This window comes from Dermacentor albipictus, chromosome 6 (assembly GCF_038994185.2).
Source record: "Dermacentor albipictus isolate Rhodes 1998 colony chromosome 6, USDA_Dalb.pri_finalv2, whole genome shotgun sequence".
Lineage (NCBI taxonomy): Eukaryota > Metazoa > Arthropoda > Arachnida > Ixodida > Ixodidae > Dermacentor > Dermacentor albipictus.
The window spans coordinates 128,899,793-128,925,123 of record NC_091826.1 but is presented as its reverse complement, the minus strand read 5'-3'; the positions used below and the strand labels follow the sequence as shown (position 1 = coordinate 128,925,123).

The window sequence follows — 25,331 nt, the reverse complement described above, 5'->3', positions numbered from 1 at the left end:
CCGATGGGTCTTTCAAGGAGGAGAGCCAACAAAGAGCGTAATGGCCAGTGATGATGCTGAAAGGACGGCCATAAAGATAAGGACGAAACTTGCCCAATGCCCAAATGATGGCTAAGCATTCCTTTTCTGTAACGGTGTAATTCATCTCAGCTTGTACGGCTGGCATAAGCCACAACATATTCTTCATTCGTAGCTTTCCATTGGGCCAAGACCGCATCAAGGCCGACACCACTAGCATCAGTTGAACCTCTGTAGGCGCAGTTGGGTCGTCATGACGAAGAATCGGCGGTGAAGTCAGCAACTCGCATAACCTGTCAAAGGCTTTATCGCATGCTGATGACCACAAGGAAATTCCTTTGCTTGCGGTAAGCAGTTTCGTCAAGGGTGCGATAATAAAGGCGAAGTTCCACACGAAGCGTCGAAAATAAGAGCACGGGCCTACGAAACTTCACAGGGCCTTGATAGATGTGGACTTCAGAAACTTGGTAACTGCACAAAGCTTGTTGGGATCAGAAAGGTTACCATCTTTCGAGACAACGTGACCCAAGGCAGTTAATATTCGGGCAGCGAAACAGCACTTCTAGAGGTTGAGCTGTAGGCCAGCTGAAGTGAGACAGGTCAGGATGCCATGCAGATGGGCGCGATGTGTTGGAAAATCCTGCGAGAAAACCAAATAACATAAACAAGTCTTCCACTTGTGTCCGCAAAAGATGGTATCAATCATGTGCTCGAAGGTAGCGGGAGCATTGCAGAGCTTGAAAGGCATAACTAATTCGTACAGGCCATCAGGAGTGATGAAAGCTGTCTTTGGGCGATCAGCCTTAGCCATGGGAACCTGACGATAGCCTGAGTGGAGATCTAAAGACGAGAAGTATTCGGCACAGTGCAGACAGTCAAGAGCATCGTCGATCCGAGGCAGTGGGTAGATGTCTTTTCTTGTAATCCTGTTCAGGCGGGGATAATCAATGCAAAACCGAATGGTGCCACCTTTTTTTCACACTAGGACGACAGGTGACAACCAAGGGCTTTGAGAAGGCTGAATGACGCCGCGCTGCAGCATGTCGCCCACTTGTTCTGTGATAACTCGGCACTCTTCAGCGGGAACGCGATACGCACGCTGTCGCAAGGGGGCATGGGAATCGGTGTTTATAGTATGAGAGACACTGGTCCTGTGACCCAAGGATGGTTCGTTGCAGTCGAACGAAGAAACAAACTCATTCAGTAGAGTAAGAAGTTGTGTGCAATGAGACAGTGAGAGGTCTGTGATGATGGTGTTGTCGAAAACCGCTGAAGGCGGTCTTGATGAGACAGAAGTTATGGCATCCAGATGTGAACGGGTGGTGCCATCATGAACATCAAGGTCTTCTATACACGTGACAGCTTGCACAAATCCTAAGGTCTCACTGCGCTGTATGGTCACTGGATACCAGTGCGGATTAGAGATGGGTATCAAAGTGGATTCAGATCTAACAGTGAGGATGGCGAATGGGAGAAATAAGTCCTTGCAGTAAGTAAGCACGCCAGATGGTGTAAACGCCACAGTTGAGTCTGGCACGGCAGTACACGACAAGGTCACAAGCACCGACGTCTCCAGAGGTAGATCAGTATCATCATCAACAAAGACTTTGTGAACACTGAGCTCGGCGCCGACCAATGGTGAGTCACATAATGGCGAAAGGGCCACTTGCGCGTGAGAACAATCAATGATGGCACTATTACGTGACAGGAAGTCCCACCTGAGGATGAGATCATGAGAACAGGAGGGCAACACAAAAAAATTCGATGATGTACAAAACATCTTGGATGACTGCACAGGCAGTGCATACAGCTGTAAGGTGAATGTGTTGCACACTCGCAGTGCACAGTGCCATGCCAGATGGAGAGGTCGTGACTTTTTCTAGCTTGTGACAAAGGTTTTCATGGATGAAGGAAACTGCAGCCCCGGTATCGATACGCGCTTGAGGGGATGCTCCCTCGACATGAACGTCAATGACATTCTGTGGTGAAAATTGAGGCCTTAGAAAGTTCGATGGACTTGCAGTTCTTGCCTCCGGAACTGCGCTAGTCAGTTTCCCTCGGCAGCAGGTGGCCGACGATGTATAGGTGACAGTCACCATCGATGTGGAGATGGAGAATGGCGACTGTCTGAACGGCAGTCGCGATCAAAGGGTCTCAGCGGCGAGTCGGTGGCATCTTGGCGACGTACCTCAGCAGCATGTTGTGGCACATAAGGAAACTGGTCGAAGGCGTCATGGTGCGAGGGCATGTTACAACAAAAGCGCGCAACGTGACCAGCAATGCCACAGGCGAAGCAAATAGGCCTGTTGTCTGGCGTGCACCACGTGTCAGCTCAACGAAAAGGCTGGGATGAATGCCGTGGCACGGGAGCAAGGGGAACTAGGTGCATTGGTGGTGGGACGGAATATGAGGGTGGGGGTGGCCGTGCGACAGCGGCAGCATAGTTGAGAGGCGGAGGTGTGACCCGCGACAGGTAGTCAGCATAAGAGAGCGGTGCCATCAGAGGTGCAAATAGCGGTGGGTAGGCAACATAGGAGAGCAGTGCCGTCACAGGAGCTGATGGGTGAACGGGGATAAGTGCATCAGATATTTGGGCATGGATGGCTTGCTGCACGACTGGAGGCAGTGTTGGGGCAGGCTCCTGGCTGTCCGAGACCGAGTCAGCCAGTGGAATGTTTTGGCGGATGATGTTACGTTGGCAGTGCAATTCATCGAAACTCTGACACAAGTTGAAGAGTATGGCGACACTGGTTGGGCTCTTTGCCAGCAGCATTTGAAACGCGTCGTCCTCAATTCCCTTCAGAATATGGTTAATCTTCTCGTCCTCCGCCATCGTTGGATTAACACGGCTGCAGATATCCTAGACATCCTCAATATAACTGGGGAAAGTCTCGCCCAGTTGCTGTGCTCGCTGGTGTAGACGCTGTTCAGCGTGTAGCTTTCGGACAGCGGGGCAGCCAAACACTTCCGCAAAATGTGTCTTGAATGCGGACCAACTCGAAATGTCAGATTCGTGATTCTTAAACCATAGATTTGCAATGTCAGCAAGGTAAAATATGACGTTATTCAGTTTAGAGTGGTCATCCCACTTATTCTGAGCGCTTACACATTCATAGGAGGGCAGCCAGTCTTCGACATCGTGTTCTCCGGTCCTGCAAAAGATGGTCGGGTCGCGCTGACGGAGAACGCCAGCGCAAGTGACAGGGGCAGCCATGGGTACAGTCAGTGCGTAGGTCGCATGAGTCATGGTGGCGGTGGGCAATGTACGATTGCGGAGCTCCAAGGTGACTTCAGGGATTCCAGCAATCTCCACCAAATGTAATGTTTAATTAAAGGTGAGGAGCAACAGATAAACAGCAGCCTAGAAGCAGCTAACATCCCGAGCTCTCTTGCTAATGACAGCACGGGTTGTCGTCATTGTCTCCGAGCTGCTATCGGAAACATGAGGCACGTCTGCTTCATTACACTATTGACACGTGTACTAATCTTTATCGGGTGACCACGTTTCGCCGCCTAACAAATGTTATCGCACAGTGCAGGACTCGCCTGCATGTAAAAGAAGTTTCTGGAATGTTATAGATGGTTCCGTCCACTGTCTTTCACCACAACTTGTGTAATCTGATTGCATATATGCGCGACGCGAATAGTGTAGAACTTTGCGTAATCCCACCACAAGCCCGCACCACTACGTTCCTGCAGTCATTCTTCGTCCGAACTGCCCGAGACTGGAATGGCCTTCCCAGACAAACTGCACTCATCCGCGATACAGCACGCTTTCGATCTGCCATTGAGTGTTCCGACTCATCCTTCTAATTTCCACATCATCAATCCCGCCTTTTACATGCCCACCCCTCATGTAATGTCCTATTTTGGACCCTTGAGGTATTAATAAATAAATAAATAAATAAATAAATAAAGACCCGCGGGTCCCAATGGTTAATCTGGCACATTCGACAACTGATCTATAAAAGCCAACGCGCTTGACCCGCTGATCAGATTTTCAACGATCGCCGACCGTGTTCACCGCTATCGTTGTGCTAAAAGTGTAGCCTGTTTTTGTGGGCACAGGTTCGCCCAATAAAAGTTAGTTTTGTCTTTCACAGTTTTGCTACTGTGTTCTTCACCACGTGACATCTGGTGGAGGTGCTTTTCGTTCATGTACCGGATGCCCCCGACAAGCCGTGATCCAAGCCCGGACCGCAAAGAGAACACCAGCGTAGTCCCGGAGCATCGAGCAACCCGCCGTCTTCAACAGCTGCCCTCGAAACACGGACTTCTACCTGAGAAGACCAAGAAGGTTGTGGCCAAGGCAACCCTAATGGCAGCGCCAGCGTCCACAATCGTGCTGCAGCAGCCCAGGGAACCTCTGACGTTCCGCGGTTCAACATTCGAGGACCCGGAAACCTGGCTCGAGACGTATGAGAGGGTCGCTGTATTTAACAGCTGGAACAGCGACGACAAACTGCGACATGACTTCTTCGCATTGGAAGATGCTGCCCGGACGTGGTTCGAGAATCGAGAAGCCACCTTAACCAAGTGGGACCTGTTCTGAAGCGGCTTCTTGCCAGCATTTACAAGCGTGGTGCGAAAAGAGCGAGCCCAAGCTCTACTAGAAACCAGAGCGCAGCTGCCAAATGAGACGATCGCGATCTTCATGGAGGAGATGGCCCGTCTTTTCTGGCACGCCGACCCGGAAATGTCGGAGGAGAAAAATGTCCGCTTCCTGATGCGGGGCGTCAAGCAAGAACTTTTCACCGGACTTATTCGTAACCCACCGAAGACTGTGGCTGAGTTTTCTGCAGAGGCATCGACGATCGAGAAAACTCTGGAGATGTGCACCCGGCAATATAACCGCCAGGGGCTCACGCCGCAGTACGCCATCCAAGGACTGGGTTCGGACGACCTTCAAGAGACCATCAGGGCCATTGTGCGGGAAGAACTGCGCAAGGTCCTGCCTTCGTCGCAGCCTCAAGTGGCCTCGATCGCCGACATCGTGAAAGATGAGGTTCAGCGATCGCTCAGAGTTCCCGAGGTACAACCACAATCATCGCAGCCCCAGCCAGAAGCAATGACCTACGCCGCCGTCGCCTGCCGTCAAGGTCCTCCTACACGACTGCGCCAGGGCCCTGTAACGCTGCAATTCCGTCGAACACCGCCGCCGCCGCCAGCACACCCACCCGTCGCCCAGCACAGCTACCCGAGAAAGACAGACGTTTGGCGCGCTCCTGACCACCGCCCGCTCTGCTACCACTGCAGCGAAGCCGGCCATGTGTACCGCCGATGTCCATACCACTACTTGGGACTGAGAGGGTTCGCCGTCAACGCGCCGCATCCACAGCTTGGGGAGCGCCCACGTGACATCGCCAATTACCTAGCCGCTACTCAGTGAAACCCTCGATGACCCTCCCATTCGCCGTCACCAGGCCGCTACCTGTCACTGCAGCGCCGTCCCTACACTGGCCCAGCACGGGGCCGCTCTGCGAGCCCATATCCGGAAAACTAAAAGCAGCAACCGTTGGAGGTGAGGTTGCTGCTCATCGAACTGACGAAGATCCTCCGCCGCCGCCGAAGACGACGAACAGACCATCCCGACGACATAACGACATGCCGCTGTCCCGACGAAGTCAGGAAGCCAAGACTACACCGACGAAAGACAACTTTACGACACGACCTTCCAACTTCAGTACAACACGACACAGCCATGATCCGACACCAAGACCTAACTGCAGCGCCAAAGAACCGCCGACCTCGACGTGCTTCTCGATGGCCACGCAGTTACCGCCTTAGTGGACACAGGCGCTGATTACTCCGTATTGAGTGGACACATCGCCGCCCAGTTGAAGAAAGTTAAGACCGCATGGGAAGGCCCTCAAATTCGGATCGCTGGAGGACACCTCATCAGGCCAACTGGGATCTGCACAGCAAGAATAACCATTCATGACCGAACTTACCCTACCACCTTCGTTATCCTCCAACAGTGTTCACGAGACGTCATTCTCGGTATGGACATCCTGAACCAACACGGCGCAATCATCGACCTGAAGTCGAAGTCAATAACGATATCGGAAGATAAAGCGATCAATACCACCGGAGAGCCCTCGTAGTCACCACGCCTTGAGTGTGCTCGAAGATCAAGTGAGCATCCCGCCTCGCTCCAGCATTGTTATTTCGGTCGGCACCGAAACATCCGCTGACATAAGGCTCATTCACACCGGCGACTGACAGTGGTCGCGCGACCACATTGGTCGCAAAGCGACCAGTCGCAAATGGTCGCAAACGGTTGCCTTTCTTGAAAAGCGACCATTTTGGGCCAGTCGCTCTCTGCACGATTTTTCAGTCGTGCGACCGTGGTCGCAAAACTGATAAACCAATCAGCGGCGCACCGGAAGTGATCTTTCGTGTGTCTACATCCGGCCTCCTCCGGCGTCGCGTTCAAATTCCGCGTAGATTCCGAGAGTTCTCACTGAGAACGATAATCTCCGGGTTTGCGACTTGCGGTCACGCTCAGTCGGGCTTGCCGGTGTGAACATCAGTCGCCTTCGGTCGCTTTTTGATTGCGAGTCGCAAATGGTCGTGTGACCTCCTCAAGTCACCGGTGTGAATGAGCCCGTAGAAGGCGTCATCGAAGGCGATCAATGTCTACTGCTAGACCGCGAAATTTGCGTCGCAAGAGGGATCGCTTGACTGCATGGAGGGAAAGCTGAAGTGTTGCTGACAAACTTCAGCCAGGAGTTCAAGCACATCAACAAGGGCACGACAATCGCGTACATTGAGGAAATTCTGGAAACCAGTAATGCGTTTGTCCTCTCGGATTCCGCCGCATCTACCCCGACGACCATGATTCCTGAACCAGACTACGACATTAATCCAAGTCTCCCCATGATTAAGCAACGGCAGCTCAGAAGTCTTGCTGCGACGATCCAAAGGCTGCTTTTCGACGTCATCGACGATTCGACAAACACCAGTCGCCAAGCATTGCATAATCACCGAGGAGTGCGCTCGACTACTCCGCCAGAGCCCTTACCGAGTTTCGCCGCGAGAATGTGAAGCTATAAGAGAACAAGTCGACGAAATGCTGTACGACGACATCATCCAGCCGTCGAAAAGCCCGTGGGCATCCCCTGTTGTCCTGGTAAAGAAAAAGGACGGAACCCTACGTTTCTGCATCAATTATCGTCGTCTGAACAAGATCACGAAGGACGTATACCCCCTCCCACGGATAGACGACGCATTGGATCGGCTCTGCAACGCTAAATACTTCTCGTCCACGGACCTAAAGTCTGGCTATTGGCAAATAGAAGTCGACGAAAGAGATCGCGAAAAGACCGCCTTCATCACCCCAGACGGCCTCTACGAGTTCAAGGTTATGCCATTCGGACTGTGCTCGGCGCCTGCAACGTTCCAGCGCGTGATGGACACGGTTTTAGCAGGATTGAAGAGGCAGACCTGTCTCGTTTACTTGGATGACATCGTTGTCTTCGCCGGAAATTTCGACGATCACCTTAGGCGGCTTGCAACAGTACTCGAGGCCATCAAGTCATCAGGGCTCACTCTGAAGCCAGAAAAGTGCTGCTTCGCTTACGATGAGCTTCTGTTCCTAGGCCACGTCATCAGCAAGTCTGGAGTCCGCCCCGACCCACAGAAGACAGCTGCCATCGCAACGTTCCGGCAGCCTATCGACAAGAAGGCGGTGCGTAGGTTTCTTGGCATGTGTGCCTACTACAGGTGATTTGTCAAGGACTTTTCACGCATCGCTGAGCCGCTGACACAGCTAACTAAATGTGACATCGAGTTCAAAGTGGGAAACGCCGCAGGCCGTCGCATTTCAAGAACTCAAACGACGCATGCAGTCGCCACCCGTACTTGCGCACTTCGACGAGCACGCCGATACCGAAATCCACACTGACGCCAGTAGCCTAGGCCTTGGTGCCGTCCTAGTCCAGAGAAAAGATGGACATGAACACGTGATAGCTTACGCTAGCCGATCGTTGTCAAAAGCGGAAGGCAATTATTCTACAACAGAAAAGGAATGCCTCGCCATCGTTTGGGCTACGGCTAAATTTCGCCCTTACCTAGATGGCAGGCCATTCAAAGTGGTCAGCGACCATCACGCGTTGTGTTGGCTAGCTAACTTAAAGGACCCTTCAGGATGGCTGGCATGGTGGAGGTTCAGATTACAAGAATATGACATCACTGTAACATACAAGTCCGGATGAAAACACTCAGATGCCGATTGCCTATCACGCGCCCCCATTGACCCGCCACCGCAAGATGACGAGGATGACGACGCCTTCCTTGGAATAAGAAGCGCAGAAGACTTCGCCGAACAACAATGAGGGGACCCGGAGTTAAAAGCCCTAGTTGAGTATTTGGAAGGGCACGCCAATGTTGTCCCTAGGGCATTTAAGCATGGATTGTCTTCGTTCGCGCTTCAAAACAACCTACTCGTGAAGAAGAACTTCTCACCAGTCCGCGCCAACTACCTTCTTGTTGTTCCGTCGGCGCTGCGTCCAGAAGTACTGCACGCCCTACATGACGATCCGACCGCTGGGCACCTCGGTTTCTCCCGGACGCTATCAAGGATACAAGAAAGGTATTACTGGCCGCACCTGACCGCCGATGTCGCCCGTTACGTCAGAACATGCCGAGACTGTCAGTGACGCAAGACACCACCGACAACGCCAGTGGGATTACTACAGCTGATCAAGCCTCCTTACCGACCTTTTCAGCAGATCGGGATGGACTTGTTGGGAAAGTTTCCGACATCAACTTCCAGAAATAAGTGAATCGTCGTGGTGATGCACTATCTCACCCAATTCGCTGAAACTAAAGCTCTCCTGAAAGGCAGCGCAGCTGAAGTGGCGAAATTTTTCGTCGAGAACATCCTACTGCGACATGGTGCTCCAGAAGTCCTCATCACCGACAGAGGAACGGCTTTTGCAGCAGAGCTCACGCAAGTCATTCTGCAATACAGCCAGACAAGTCACAGGAGGACAACAGCCTACCATCCGCAGACAAATGGTCTCACGGAGCACCTGAACAAGACCCTCGCCGACATGCTAGCAATGTACGTCAACGTCGAGCACAAGACGTGGGATGCGGTCCTGCCGTATGTAACATTCACTTACAACACGGCGGTGCAAGAAACAACACAGATCACGCCATTTAAGCTGGTTTACGGCAGGAACCCAACGACGACGCTCGACGCCATGCTGCCGCACGTCACTGACGAGGACAATCTTGACGTCGCTACCTAACTCCAGCGCACTGAAGAAGCCCGCCAGCTCGCCCGCCAGCTGATCAAGAACCAGCAGAGGGCCGACAGCCGACACTACAACCTCCGACGACGCTTCGTCGAGTACCAGCCCAGCGACCGTGTTTGGGTATGGACCCTGATACGCCGACGAGGACTCAGTGAGAAACTACTCCGACGCTATTTCGGACCCTACAAGATCATCCGACGTATTGGCGCACTGGACTACGAGGTCGTGCCAGATGGCATTTCACATTCACAGCGGCGCCGCGCACAATCTGAAGTGGTCCACGTGGTGCGCCTTAAACCCTTTTACGGACGCTGATGAACTTACTTATTTTTGTTGTTTTCTTTGCTATGAGTGCTTTTGTTTATTACTTTCGTTTGTTTGCAGCATCGGGTCGATGCTTTTTAAGAGGGGGGTAACGACACGTGTACTTATCTTTATCGGGCGACCACGTTTCGCCGCCTAACAAATGTTATTGCACAGCACAGGACACGCCTGCATGTAAAAGAAGTTTTTGGAATGTTATCGATGGTTCTGTCCACTGTCTTTCACCACAACTTGTGTAATCTGATTGCATATATGCGCGACGCGAAAAGTGTACAACTTTGTGGAAGACACGCGGGTCCCAGTGGTTAATCTGGAACATTCGACGACTGATCTATAAGAGCCGACGCGCTTGACCTGCTGATCAGATTTTCGACAATCGCCGACCGTGTTCGCCGCTATCGTTGTGCTATAAGTGTAGCCTGTTTTTGTGGGCACAGGCTCGCCCAATAAAAGTTAGTTTTGTCTTTCACAGTATTGCTACTGTGTTCTTCAACGTCACCACCACGTGACACTATTATCGAAATTCCAAAGCGGATTTTCGCTTACTTCAACCTGTTTATTAAACTTTGTCAATCAGTAACAGCAGGAACAAGCTCAATTATCTGGACACCCTTCTTGATTGACGTGAGCTTTTGGCCAATGGCAGCGCTCTATGGGAACCTGTCAAGGGGCAGCTGCAAGCCTCCCCAAAACAGGCAAGAAGGCGTCTGCTGAGAAGAGAGTGATTTTAGAAAAAGGTGACCACATTCTGCTAGGGAGGGGGTGAACCCCCTCCCTCCTCGCCACACATGAGTGCAAAATATGGCTGAGGTCTTCACAGCCCTTTAACATTGATTATAAACTTTTCACTTGGATTGAACATGTTCTTCATTGCTGCCAGTTTGTCTCCGCTAACAACACTACTTCATGTCTGTGTGCTGTACATTCCTGTGTACTACAGGGTTCAGTGTTTGGTCTCTTGCTATTTCTAATTTACATGAATGACTTAACATCTCTTTCCTCAAGCAATGGTCTATATCCAGATGAATGTGTAATTTTCAGGAAAATAACTTGTGTCAACAACATAATGATTCTTCAATCTGACCTTAACGTAGTTTGTTCATGGTGCAAGAGATGCCAGTGAAATTCAATATTACAAAGTGTAAACTTGTGCGTGTGTCCAGATCACAGTGTAACACACATATACTGTAGGCGAGGATACTTGTGAGGTGCTATTAACCAGATAAAGTAGCAATGGCGCATGTCGATCAGTCCGGTGACGGCAGCGAATATCTAACAGTGGGACGATGCAACTTCACTTAGAACGCAGGTGAGAGCTTGCACAGAAGAGGAGTGCGTAGATAACACATGCAACCAAAGTCTGCATGCAGCATCGCACCTGCTCCGTCAAGGTGATGCCCTGACCAGGGCAATCCGCTTTAGTGCGAAGCACCATTTGCTACACTAAGGGAGATCTGCCTTGAAATTGCATTGTACCACTGACAGGCAGCTGCTGCCGAACTGATGGATGAGCACCATTGCTACTTTACCTGGTTGATTGTGCTGTGCAAGCAAGCCGAGAAGGGCCCCCAACTAACGGGTATACATCTTACCCCGTGGTCCAGATTGACTAACACACTGTCCGTTTACAGACTAGATAATATACCATTAGAGCATCTGTCTTCATATACTGTATTTTACAGTCTATAGCATTCCTTTTTTCCAAAATTTGCATCAGTGCATCTTTTATATGATAGAAGCCATGCATGTCCAAAATGAGCATTTTTTTTCTCTTGAAGCCCACCATGCCACAGAAGCAATGCCAGTGACTTGCTTAAAAGATTTCGCAAAAGTTACTCAGAGGACAGTGACCCAGCGATGCTGCTGACCAAAGTAGCTTAAATTTCCCACTGCCCTGGAGGACAAGGCCTTCTATGGCTTCGAGTGAAGTACAAAAAAAATCTTTTGGTTTTCTGCACCTAAGAATGGTTGGCTCAAGTTTTATTCCGTTATACTTTGTGGCTCATAAAAATTTGTTTATGTAACTTAGGAGATCTGAAATGGGTATGTAGTGAATTTTTCAACAAGTGTATAAGCATGCATAACCATGTTTTATCACATCAACCGAGTTATAATAGGATATAATATATATATTTTTTTACTCACAATAAGTAGGGAGTACAACTTATAAAAAGGTGCGACTCACCATCCAGAAAGTACAGTAAGTATCTTGACCTACATATCATGGCTAACTTGAAATTTCCATATCATATAAATAATGCCAACCGTATGCTCGGATATGTTCATCACAATTCTTCCAAATTACCTTCTTCTTCAAAGCTTCTCTTGTACAAATCAACAATTCGATAAAAATTTGAATATGCTCCATCAAAATGAAACCCTTCTGAGAAAAATTTCTTGTGTGCAGTCAAAATGGTTCAGAACACTCCCATTCATTTTATTCTCACGTAATACAGCCATGTCACCAGCATAACAGCAACGAAACTAAGTTTAAATGTACTCTCTCGCAACCTGTCGTCAAATGCATCGCTTAGTCCTTTTTTTCATAAGTTATCTACACCTGTGCAGCCAACTAATTCTCGAGTATGTCTCAAACCAACTGGACTACATTCAGTCATGCAAAGCCTTGTTCAACTCGTACATAGCAGGTACATCAAAAGAATGGAATTGCCTCCCCGTCCCTTAAGCTCAGTGATAGCTTCCTAGTGTGGCGTGTCCTAGGCGTCAAAATTGGAACATATAAAATCAAATTTGAACTGTGCACCATGGTGACATTCAGTGACATTGCGGGCACCAACCAACTCCGCCCTAGACTTCACAGTGCAAAGCATAGAACACCGCAAAAGGAATCAGAGGCGATCTTTGATTGCCAATAACTGTGTTTCTGCTGAATGCATTGAAGCACTTCTTGCGGCAAGGTACTTCTGAAATAGTCTTGTTTTAACATCAAATACATTTCTTCACATACATCCCTTGCAAGGATGCTATCAAGACTTCATATTTCACTCTTTTGCTCTCACACTGACTTATTCAAGCATTTCTTTTTTTATCCAAACCATTGAACTCTGTCTGCTTAGCAAAATGTGATCATTCCTAATGAGAGCAGCATTCCGGGCAAGTTGGTAATCCATTGCTTAAATGATATTGCGCGACATAAAAACGACACGTAACCTCTGATTCGAAAACACGAAAACACTGATTCCTTTTGCGGTGTGTCGTCTTCTTTCACGTCCGTGTCGTTTTTATGTCGCGCAATATCATTTAAGCAGTGATCATTCCCTTTACAAAAATTTTTAAAGCTTATCAAATGCTTAATCTGTCTGTAATGCTCTTACGATATGCATGCATGTTGTATATTAGTTCCTTCTGTTTTTTTTTCCTCCCCTTGTGCGACAAGACAGATGCGTTTACTCCACGCCCCTACTGCGAGAGCCCTGGTTGGCTGCAGTATCTCCAAAGAAATGAATAAAAGCAAAGTAACCACTGTGAAGCAGCACAAGTGCTGTCACAGTAATGAGCAACACTAGGCCATTCTGAAAATTCTGCGACTAAATAGCCTGAGCAACAGAAACTGAATACCCTGTGAGCACACTGAGGATGTTCATTACATATGAAGAAAAGCACAGAAAAGCTTTTCATCTATGGTGGAAGCTTCATGGCTAGTACACTTTGTCTATGACATGCAATGTACTAGTAATCAAGGCTCGTTAACTTTGCATCTCATCGCTGCTCCATAACAAGCCTTTGCATGAAGGTTCTGAGCAAGGGAACTAAAAGGAGCTTCATGGCAGTGTAACGAATAACCAGCAGAACTTTTTGTTGGGCTAGTTAGTGCATGTTACTGAAGTACTAAAGTGCCAAACAGACGACACAAGAAGAGACACAGACGAGCGCTTACTAACAACTGATGCTTTATTGACGGAAACACACAATATATATACGCAAATCTGGTGGCGCAACTTACATATTGTCGAAAATCACATGGTAATCAGGCAAACGGCGATAAAAAACGCTTTTTGCCTGGTTACCATGTGATTTTCGACAACGTGTGAGTTGCGCCGCCAGATTTGCATATATATATTGTGTGTGTCCGTCAATAAAGCATCAGTTGTTAGAAAGCACTTGTCCGTGTCCCTTGTGTCGTCTGTTTGGCGCTTTAGTACTTCAATAATAAATAACAGCTGAGTTGGCACAGAGTGAGCAGAACTGAATTCTGACAAAACTGCATTTGTGAGTATCACGGAAAACTTGTGCTGGCTGTACAAGGTGTACAAAAGGTAAGCCAACAGGAGGTTATTACCAATGGCAAGGAAAATAGCACAACTTATTTCCAGCCTTCTGTTATTCTGTTTACTAAGGCAAACTTTGGTATTAGGCCCTCTAGAAAGACTTTGCTCGTGTGTCATAGTACCATTATTTTATCAACAAGAAAAGTAAAAACAAAACAGGACCGGCCTACTAAATTAAATCTAGCCATGGAAAATAAAGCGTAAGCAGATACTTCTTCAAGATTCAAATGTATTTTTACTTATACTTTAAGTCATACAAAATATGCAAAAAGTGTCTGGACCCATAGCCAAAGGCTAGTAATGGGTCCAATGAAAAACATATTGCACAATATGACACAGCACATATCATGCAATTTTCCAATAAGCCCATGGCTTATGTGTAATCAAAATTGTATGTACAATTGAAGAGCCTACAGAACAACTAAATTTGATGATTCCACACAAACATACATACGACAAAAGAGATAAGCAATGCTATCCTAGAAACATCGAGTTGTTCCTCATTTAACAAAAGGAATAAACAACTAAAACATGGGATCACACAAACAATGTAATCTGGCACAGTATGTAAGTTAGTCACACAGAAATAATTAGAACAGGTATGCGAGACAAATACTGTTCCATTTCACTAATAGGTGCGCCTGATCACTTTATTTCTAATGGTAAACTATCCCATGTTTTAACTCCTGAAAATTGCACCCGTTGCTCCCTGTAAATATTATTTACAGCAGATAGATTGAAGTTAGTTACTTTACATAAGGTTTCTTATGGGACAATATATTAAATGGGTATGTATGAGGGAAAAGTACAAGATACATAAGATGTCACGGTCTGACATCTCGGTCTGATAGTGTGTAACACCCAGATTCGAGCTTTATGCAGATAAAGTTGATGTGGTAGCTCCAGTGTAAATTGTTGTCTAAAATAAAGTCAAGGGATTTAAATGAGCTTGTGTGTTCGCAGCCCAATGTCATTATATGAGAAGTGTGATGCCATCATAGCTGAGTCTTTTTCTGTGTGAATGAAATATAGTAGTGCTGTCCTGTGTCTGTCATGTCCCTGTGTTTTTGAATGGTGCTAAAGGTTTTGTCGTTATGAGAAATATAGTATATTTGGTCTTTTTCATGTTAATAGGCAGTGTGTTCACTGTGAACCAGGTATTAGCCTTATCTAATTCCGAGTTTACTATACATTCTAAATCTGAGATTCTCTCAGCAGTAACAACTGTGGTGTCGTTGGCACAGGTCCCCATTTCAGAGTTACTTATGCGGTAAGTCGTTGGCATACAAAGTGAAAAGAATGGGTTCAAGGATTGATCCTTGTGGTACTCCTGTAGTGCTAAATTGTGGCGAGGACACAGTATTGTTGATAGCTACTACTTGGTGGCAGCCATTAAGGTAAACTCCGCAACAGTTCATAGGTCTCGGCTCGAACTCCAGAATGCTGTAGCTAAGGATACTACAATCTGACTATGTTGTACGCCTTTTTAAATCAATGACCGTACGGAAAAACTGGCTGTAGAAACAAGGTGATGATGCACAGTGATAAAATACGTCTCCTAATTTGTAATATATACTGTCTCCAGCATATAACCAAGTGTTAAATTGGAATAACAAATTCAGCAATGAGGCAAAAATATTTTTTTTTTATGTTAGAGGGTCATACGTTAGCACAGAAAATAGGCACGGTGACTTCCTGTTATGTCATGTTTGGCACCCACCAGTCTGACGAACAATATGGGCTGATCCCGAAGGCAGTGTGCAGTGTAACACAGCATCTCAAAGCCCTAGCTGTCACAAGAGAGGAATGCGGGAAACTGGTCGGTGTTAGATCCTGACCCGATGTTTAGAGAAATGGGATGCTGTGCTGGAAGGTTCGCACCCACCATCAGTAAAGCATGTACTGATAGCACTATTGACTGACTTCCCCCATTCTGGAGGCATCTAACAGAAAACTCCAGGTTTGTTGAGCAAGCATACCAGTGTGCATGAAATTGCAAGCTCATAAGAGATGCAGCTGTGCAAGGTAGCCTACGACACAAGCACGCAGCTGTCGAGATGTTACAATCACCCGAACCTAAGTATGCATGCTTCGAGAGTTAGCGGTGCTAAATTCTGGCCAAACCTCTTTTTCTTCATCCCTTCCTCTTCTGTAGGCTAAGAGGGCCACAGCAAAATATGGTGCGACCTAAGCTTAATGCAGTGCAGAAGTACTTGAAGTACACTAACAAAAAGCAGTTAATGTACCAAACAGAAGAATGTGGCTTCCAGAGAGCACGCCACAAGGCTCGAGTATCATGCCGATTGTGCTCCTAAAGCCATCTGATGCCAAAGCAGTTCCGAGCCATCTTCAAGTAATGGCAATGCTTTAAAGCAGTCACCAAGACATGCAAGCAGACAAGCCACTACTGTGTTTGAAGCTATAAACACATGCGTGAAGCTTGTGATGACTAACTTTTGACGAATGTATGACTTTGGCTTCAGAAAAATTATAGACCCCATTTTTAAAGGTCTTAGAGGGCGAATCAGCCTGAGTGCTGAAAAGCAGAAATCCCAAGGAAGGAGGTGTCCGATATCGCTGAAGATTGACTACATCAGTTTAGATAGTGAAATCCACTGATATTCCCAATATACTTTTTCTTTAGATTCCCCCCTCCCCAGAAAGCAAGAGTCAGTTTTATGGTGACTGTGCAAAAAAAAATTTCACCCATTTTTGCCTTGACCCTTGAAGTGCCAGAGTAAATATGCTGCTCCCAGAATGAAGAAATGTTTTTTGAGTGCAATCTTTTTAAGTAGTGCTTGCATGCCATTCTGCTGGTGAATAATTCCCCAGAAATGAACCAGTGCATTCCGAACAGATGTTCAAAATCTTGTGTGCTCAGAGAGGCACCAAAGCAACTGTGAATTGGTTCAAAGTGTACAGACTGTTTCTTCTCTGATGATGAACCTAAAACCATCGAATACAATAATGGCATGATGTGGTCTTTCAGGTTATGCAAAAATGTTGTACGTATTTGCTTTGGTGCAATGCCATCAAGTTACACAACAAGTGAATAAATTCCAATTTGCTGCAATACGATGAACACACCAGGCCACGGCACCTGCGACATGTATCTAAGTGTTTTCTTTCTGTTTTTTTATCACGGTTGCGTCCTTACACTGTCCTTAAATGATTTGGGCTATGGTGCCTCCCTAGCAAAAAATCCGATAGGATAAACTGATAAAAATTCTATCAGCTTTTTCTATTGCATTATGGAACGATACAACTGATACACTGATAAAATTCCTTTTAGTTTTATTCTGCACATATCTGTGCTATTCCACTTGTGCAAGTCTACTAGTGCATTCTTTTTATTAGTGTAATAGTGTATTCGTAGTAGTGTGCCAGATCTATAGTCTATCCGAATCTATGTGTGTTGTATAGGTGTAATGAGCTTCGAGGAGAAGCAAGCTTTCTTGACTGCCCAAAAAATGAGTCAGAAATAATGTATATTATCACAAAAGACAATACATATAAATCAAATCTGAAGCCCAGGATTTGCAAAGGAAAGATTATTGAAACAAACCTAAACAACAAATATACACCATACAACAGCTTAAGAAGAGTAAAAATGTGATCGCATTTTAAAGAGAAAAGATGTTTACATTGGTTCACAACAAAGTTTAGCCTCTTTAAACAGGAGGTTATTGGCAATCAAGCTACCGATTTGGTCCACACGTACACCATAAAGATTATCAGAGTTCACAATCAGGATAGCTAAAGAATATAAGTGGTCGGTTCTTCATTATTTATTACCATGCCTTCATGTCTGTTTGCCGTATGTATGTTATGTTATGTTATGTATGTATGTTATGTATGTTATGTATGTATGTGTATGTAAGTATGTTACACATTTCAGTTTGCTTGTGGAGGGTATCTATACGATTCTACTGGACACCGTCACTTCAGATGACATAATGAGATCATCCGATCTTCTCTCAGAGTTTGTTGTGAGAACACAGTCTTTGTACGGATTGGGTGCAATGACATACAATGTCATACAGTGTGGCTAAACTAGGACCTCTTTGGTCAAATTTTTTGTTTGTATTTGAAGGCGGAAATGAACTTCTTGCGAAACTGGTCAGTGGAGCTAATGGTGTTCCTTTACAAATATTGGAACGTTATGTACATTGCTCGAAAGCTACAGACAGCTAAAGCTAGTTTAAATCTTTCACCAGAAGTAGTCAGTTTTCTTGGTGTACAGGAGAGGAGAGCTGGTCAGCAGACAGTTTTATTAGGCACTGGAAAGCTGTGCCGGAACTTGGATGAAAGTGAAAAACAGGCTATAGTCCACAACCATGGCTGTGACTCAACAAGTGTCACTGAATATTACCGAATGGTCATCAACCAACAGACATTCCACTCTCTCCAGTGCACTTGGACTATAAAGACTATAAACAGTGCATTTGTCAGCTTCTCAGGTGCATTTTTTCTCATTTGTAGAATTCTTACTGAAGCAAATACTTGTATAATTCTGCAATGCCAGAAACTATTTCCTGTTGAAATTCTCCATGCAAAGCACCTTTAAGTCTGCGTCAGAAGAGAAGAGCCACTAGTTTACGTCACACCCAGCGAAGTTATGCGCTTTTGTGTGTTTATGGAAATAGACCACAATATTGCTACGGAACAGCCGCCACAGTGTGGCTGCACTGAGGAGAAAGAAGATGACGTGTGTGCCGGCTTGATATAGCGTCGCCATTTTGGCCTACGTTAGCTTCCTTGTAAATAAATTGTAAATAGCATTCAGCTTCAGCTACACGTAACATTAATTTGGTAGAGGTGGACGTTCCCCGTACCCGTCATGGAGCTTCGCAGTGGTCGCAACGGCGACAATGCAACTTCGGCTGCTGGTGGCGGCACTTCATCTACGCAAGCGTCTCCGCCTGCAGCCCCGACCTACGTCGCCGTTTCCCCACCATGGGATCCTGGTTTTTTCAACGGATTCGGCAGTCCTGATGTTGAGGGCTGGCTCCGCTTATATGAATGTGTCAGCACCAGTCACAGGTGGGATCCAACTATTATGCTTGCCAACGTTCTTTTCTACCTCGACAGAGCTCCACTGGCGTGGTTCCAGACTCACGAAGAGGAGATCTCGAGCTGGGATCTCTTCAAAAACAAGCTCCGCGACCTTCTTGGCAATCCCTTCGGTCGTCAAGTCAATGCCAAGAAAGCCCTTGCCACACGTGTACAGACGTCGACCGAGTCCTACGTGTCGTACATTCTCGACGTCTTGGCCCTTTGTGCCAAGGCTGACCCGAACATGTCTGAGGACAATAAGGTTAACCACATCCTCAAAGGCATTGCTGACGACGCCTTCAATTTACTGGTGTTTACAAACGTCACCAGCATCGATACCATCCTCAAGGTGTGCCGCCGTCTCGAGCATGCTAAAAGCCGCCGGGTATCCCAGCACATCACGCGACTTCCCAACACAGCCGCTACGTCATCCTGTGACGACCTCTTCCACCAGCCGTCGTGATGTGACAACTTGACCCGCATCATTCGTCGTGAGGTCGAAGCGGCACAACTGGCAGCCCCTTCATTCCCGTTACCTGATCATTCTCCGGTGACAATCTCCTTGATCCAGGCCGTCGTCCGTCTAGAGTTGTCCGACGTCGGCTTGCAATCCATTCATTCCGTAAGCTCAGAACCTCTTTCTCCACGCCTGTCCCCACCCCGCTCTTTTTACTCCTTTTATGGACAGCGCAACCCCTCCAAATGACGAACCGTGGACGACAAGCCGATCTGTTTTAGCTGCCGATGCATTGGACATGTCGCTCGCCACTGCCGCAGCCGCTGGACTTCGCCGACGCGCTATTCTCCTGATTACCACCCTCGTCCCTCTAGTGCATCCTTTTCTTTCGCTCCTGCTATGGCCTTTTGGTATCGACCTTTATGAAAGCTTTATGAAAGAGACTCATTCCCATGCTCAAGACATGGTAACGATGAACAGTATGTCTTCAGCCATGGTACATGAATGTCTGGTAATAACAGGTTATAGCTTTAAAAAACAGTAGTTGGTAACAGTGCACCATGCTTTACGGCGTTCTGTAAAAATCAGCTTTTTGATGTTTGAATATATTAAACAAACCAGAGCCATTAAAATTCTAGAGCGTGTTTTTTCTTGCAAAAGCTTCTTGTTTTCCTAATGAACCAGCTAGCCCAATTTGCCACTCTTCGTTATTGTACTCTTGTTGAGCAAGTGCTTCGGGAATTGCATGGTCTGCATGTTGGCAGTAGTAATGCAGCTGCTGATGAACAGTCGTGGTAGCCAAAACATGACAATATTTTACAAGACTTATGCATGGTATCGGGTCGGTGTCTTTACATGTGGCAAAGGATGAACGAACAGTACTTCACTAGCAGATTGTGAAGAGGTAAAGCTTCTCAGTCTATATGCAGAGGCATGTAAAGCAGCTGAATGATGCCTGAAGTGAGCAGTTGTGCTACTTGATACAACAGCATCACTTTCACACCATGCATCTGTCTTTCCCACTTTGTTAGTTTCTCCTTTGACTCAATGTAGTTGGTGCAAGTTTATCCGTTAACTGTGGCGGCATGACCAAGACACTGTCTTTTTTCTGAATGAAACAAGCAAACTCTAAAATTTTATTTTAACAGTTTATTACGGTTTGAATCAAAGACTCCAAACACTATATATGAAGCCTGTTGCTGACAGTCTTCTTTGCTGTCGCATGCTGAAGGCTACACATTTCTACACATTCTCTGACACATTTCGACAAACGGTGGTTGAACTAGCACCCAGTGAAGAATTGTGTCTTCTGATTTTGTAATATGTGCGCTTGATTTTGAGCTGTTTTTGTTCATGAATATGTGGTTTTAAAGATGGTAAATCCATGTCCTTACTTGAATAATTTCTCAGATCTGTACTCACTTTTGCTTAAATAAGATTGCTGTATTGTCATGTTCTGATGTATTGCTGTAGACCTTGTACCAATAGCTATACCTTGTATACCTTGTACCTTGTAATAGTTAATAGCTTGTACCAATGCTTGTCCTGTTTCCTTGCTTCCTGTCAGTGTTCCATATGGCAGTTTGTTCTTTTTGCACAAGCTCACTAGTGTTCTGTCACATATCACAACACTTTTGAAATGAATGCAGAAGTGCATAGTCTGGAGAAAATAGCTTTATATGAAGTTGGAATATGATAAAAACATGTGCCAATCAGACATGGCGTTCTATGCAGCATCTGTGAGCACAAATGGGCATGGTGATGTTGGTAGTTCAGTCCGTGTTTTTCCTCTTACGTGTTTGTTTAAATGCGGCTAAAGTTGCTTGCTTATTGTTTAGATATAAGTGTAAAATAAACCGTAATCATGTTGGTATTCATGTCGCTTGTGTCTCATCCTTGTTCCTTTGTGGATGCATAGTTAGCGCTGTTAAACTTTTCAAATCAAGTATGCACCAACTAGCCCAGAAAGAAGTTTTAATGAAATCACGTAGGTAGTGTCCAATTTATGGCATTCATAAACTCAGCCTGACATGTTAGAGCTGCAGTTAGTATCCACAGTCTTGAAAATACTTTGTTTTGCCTTTGTAAATAAACTTTATTACAGCAGTAATCCTGTTTCGGATATGCATTACATGTTGCACATCTGTCTCGCAAAATTTGTAAATGCAATTTTCTATTAAAAGAACTGGAGCACACCTGCTACAAAAATGGACTGATACTTTTTTCATGCAAGTTCCCCAATGTAGTTTCACGGACTAAGTAACACTGCTATGCTTTGAAAATGTGTGCTTTAATTTACGTTGAAGCATGTTTAGGATAATAGATCTGCATACAAGCTGTAAGAAGTTTTTATAATTGCACAGTTTACACAGTTCATTTTCATTTGATACTCTAATATCCCAACTGTGTTTGTTAATTTGTTCACTTGGCCGGCAATGCGTTTGGGCTTGCATATTCGGTTCATTTTAAAAACATCTCTTCAGGTGTGTGGGCACTGGTGTGTGTGCTATTCCAAACGTTTTATCAGCGCCTCAATTAGATTTCTGTATGTGGTATGATGATCTGTATCTGGGTTAAAGACTGATACATCATCCTATTTGGTCTTGTAGGCAGCACAGCGAGATCTATCTGCTGCCTACCAGTCTAGTAGAGTTCTATGGGTCAGGTAGGAATATATATCAGACTCATATAGAAGGACCCGTACAACCTAGATATATTCCTAAGAGACTTGTAGAAATTTCTATCAGTTTTTTTGCTAGGACTCCTGTACTCTGAACTCTCCATAATGCCAGGCATTCCCAAGATCGCTTGCCTTGCATGATTATCTCTAGCATGTGTGGTACACACTGCCTCATATAGACATCCACAGATGATGCTTCTGTGGACATGCGCAAACTTTCCCTTTTTCTTCCACCGAAACGACTTTTCCACATGAAACCATGCTCGGCTAAAAAAAAGTGCTACTGAAACCTGCTGCGCACGGAGACATAAAACGTCCGCTTATGAAACCAATTTCTTGCATGCAGCCATTTAAACCCCGAGCTTTGTTCAGATACCTGGAACCTGGCCTGGATAGTCTCCAGCTGCTGCCTAGTGATCTTGGTCTGCCGCCGCGTCATGTCGGTCGGTTGCTTGGCGTTGAACGGGTAGGCGACGCAGCGCAGCACGAACACGTACAACTGGAGCCGCTTCTTTCGGCGCAGCTCCTCCTCGCGCTCCGCCGTCTCGTCCTTCTCGCTCACCAACGACGGGCTCGGGCTGGACGGCCGCGCCAGGCTGTTGGAGCGCGACTGGGCCGAAGACGACGGCGAGGGCTCGGCGGCCGGTGACAGGCTCCGTGTCGCGCTCACGCTGCGCGGCAGCTCGAGCACCACGGCGGCCGCCTCCGAGACCTCATCTTCGACCGGTTCGTTGTCGCTGCCGCCTTCATCTTCGGAGGAAGACGGCTCCAACATGTTGTGGAGGTCGGCTTCGCCGCAGCGCTTATCCCTTGCGTGGAAGCGTGCTTCGCAGGGGCGTTAGCGACGCGTCCGCCAGCGGTGGGGTACTCGCGTCGTCGTCATCTCCGCCCGGCTAGGCTTAGTGGCGTATTTATTTGTGCCAGTCCGCACTGCAGCAGCGCTGCAAGCTGGGATTTTACCTCGTACGAGGACGCCTTCGGAAGGGTGTACCGGCGCCAGTGGTTGTTCTTCCAGCAGACTTCCTATAAGGCTGTTTTTTTGTTGTTGTTGTATTTCTCAACCCAGGAAGGCCGTATCGACGAGTTCGCCGCGCACTCGCCCGCACGCTAGCGACGTCGCGCGCAGATGTGCGGCGCATGCGCTTTCTGGGTCGTGCGTGTGCAGCGCTATATTGGCTATATTTACGGCAAGCAACGAGTGCTACGCACTGGCGACGCGCTTCTCGCAATGCGACACCTCTGGCTACTAAAAAATCTTGTAATCTGCAGCGACCATTTCATTCTACCTGCAACGCGGAAGCCACTGAAACGCATATATCATTATTGTTTCCTGGCTAGAACGACCTTCCTGGTAGGGCAAATTACGCCTCGCTTCGACGCTTTTGGAAGTTCAATAAAAAGTCCGCCATGCAAAACTGGACAATGAAGCGCGTAATTATCGTTATGTCTGCGACAGCACAACTTGGCATAATTCTTCGAAAGCTAGCCAATCCGATGCGAATGTTTGCTATTTGCATGCTATTTGTCATTTGCAATGCCGCTTATATATATATATATATATATATATATATATATATATATATATATATATATATATATATATATGTAATTTTTTATACAAGGTCCTATGTATTTCGCTGCGAACGTCCGGAAAAAAGGTTTTGCGCTCAGGCCGCTGCACTGTTCGTGCTCAAATTTTGCAGAGCGATGGCATTTTGGCATCGACCTCGTTTAGTATAACACTTCTCAGGGTAAATTGTCTGGTTTTTAAACAAAAAGTGCAAGTTTGCCTGCGCTTACAGAGATGCGAGCTGCTGCCGCGACGGCGCAAGCATGAACTTGTTTCGCCCCCTGTCGTTATCTGCAGAAAGCAGCGTTTCAGGGAGGGCTGCTACCATATGGCTGCCACGTGTTGCCCGCTCCAGAAACAGACGACTTCCCTCCATTAAACACTGCTTTCTACAGATGACGGCAGGCGGCCACGAAGTTTACGCTTACGCATTCGCGGCTAAACGGTGGTCGTAGAAGCAGCTCGCGTCCCCCTAAGCGCAGGCCAATACGCACTTTTATTATTAAAAACCAGGCAATTGACTGTGATATGTGTTATACTCAACGAAGTCGACACCAAAATTTTATCGTTCTGCAAAATTTGAGCAAGAACAATGCAGCGGTGAGCGCAACACCTTTTTTCGAACGTGCACATGCGCAGCGAAATATTCAGGACCTTGTACAGGGTGGTCCTTTATGAAAGGGAACACGCGAGCGCGTGGCCCGTGCTCTGCGGAGATATGCGGAGACTTTATGCGGAGGCTGCTTAGAGCGCCAGAAACAGGCAGCATGGGTAAAGTGTACTAGCATGGGGAAGCCCGTCTGCTTATGGCGTCATCTGTTGGGGACTAGAATAACTCTCTATTTAGTTTAGGGAGTTTCAGTGTCAGCTTGCGTACGCAAGAACTAGGGGCGACGGTACTGCGCATGCGCAGACCGCTACGTCTGCTTGCGTTCTTGGGTTGTTTGGCCGGCCGAAAACATCGCTGCCCCTAAGTGCATGGTCACGTTACCCGTACGTGACTCTCGCGGTGTAGGAGAACTTACGAGTAGCTAGCGGGTAGATAATCTAATAAATCTTTCGCCAAGTGTCGACAGACGTCGATATCATATATATTAGAGAGGTCTAGCATGTCCGGTATGCGGATATGGTGGCTAGAGGGGGAGGTGTCGGCATCGGAGCGCCGGAGAGGCAGCATTTTTTCAGGACGATGCGGCGGCGCTGCTGTCGGCTCCGAGATGCCCCCCGTACGCTGGCTAAGGTCCGCTGCGGTTATTTGGTTCCGCTGTGAAGTGCTTTCTCGCTCCGCGGCTTCTTGGGGCGCAATACGCGCATCGGAAAATCATTTTAAAGGCTAGGCGACTTTATCACTGCAGCTGGCTTAACGTACTATGTACTAAATTTTGGTCATTTTATCGCCGCGCTTTGGCTTCGCGCTCAGTGCAACACTTGTGAAACTCATAACTGCACCAAACAGAAAGCTTCCGCAGTAGGCGGTTGTTTGCAGTTTGCCAATCCCGCTTTAACATTTTAAGGGACTATTATGGGGTGCCGTATGCAGTTATGTCTGGCGTGACTTTATTAGTGCCTTGAGCTACAGGCGCTTGTCCCAATCGTCTACTGATTGGTGCGCGCTTCGTTGAAGTGGGCGCCTCAGTTGAAACGGACCAGTGAACCATGATTATTTCAAGTTTAT

General features: G+C 46.9%; 1 protein-coding gene across 9 annotated transcripts in view; it reads right to left on the bottom strand.

The window, feature by feature from the left end:
* The window catches only part of Cadps (calcium-dependent secretion activator 1), a 450,894-nt gene extending 427,307 nt beyond the window's left edge, over positions 1-23,587 (bottom strand). For 4 of the 9 annotated variants that reach the window (XM_065428681.2, XM_065428685.2, XM_065428686.2 and 1 more), the window contains exon 1: positions 22,463-23,586. In XM_065428681.2, the coding sequence (XP_065284753.1) occupies positions 22,463-22,861 (399 nt within the window). In that variant the 5' untranslated portion in view covers positions 22,862-23,586. Of the gene's footprint in view, positions 1-22,462 lie in introns of all 9 variants that reach the window. The other 5 variants (XM_065428682.2, XM_065428683.2, XM_065428688.2 and 2 more) reach the window with 2 other exon arrangements.
* Positions 23,588-25,331: the final 1,744 nt, after the last annotated feature.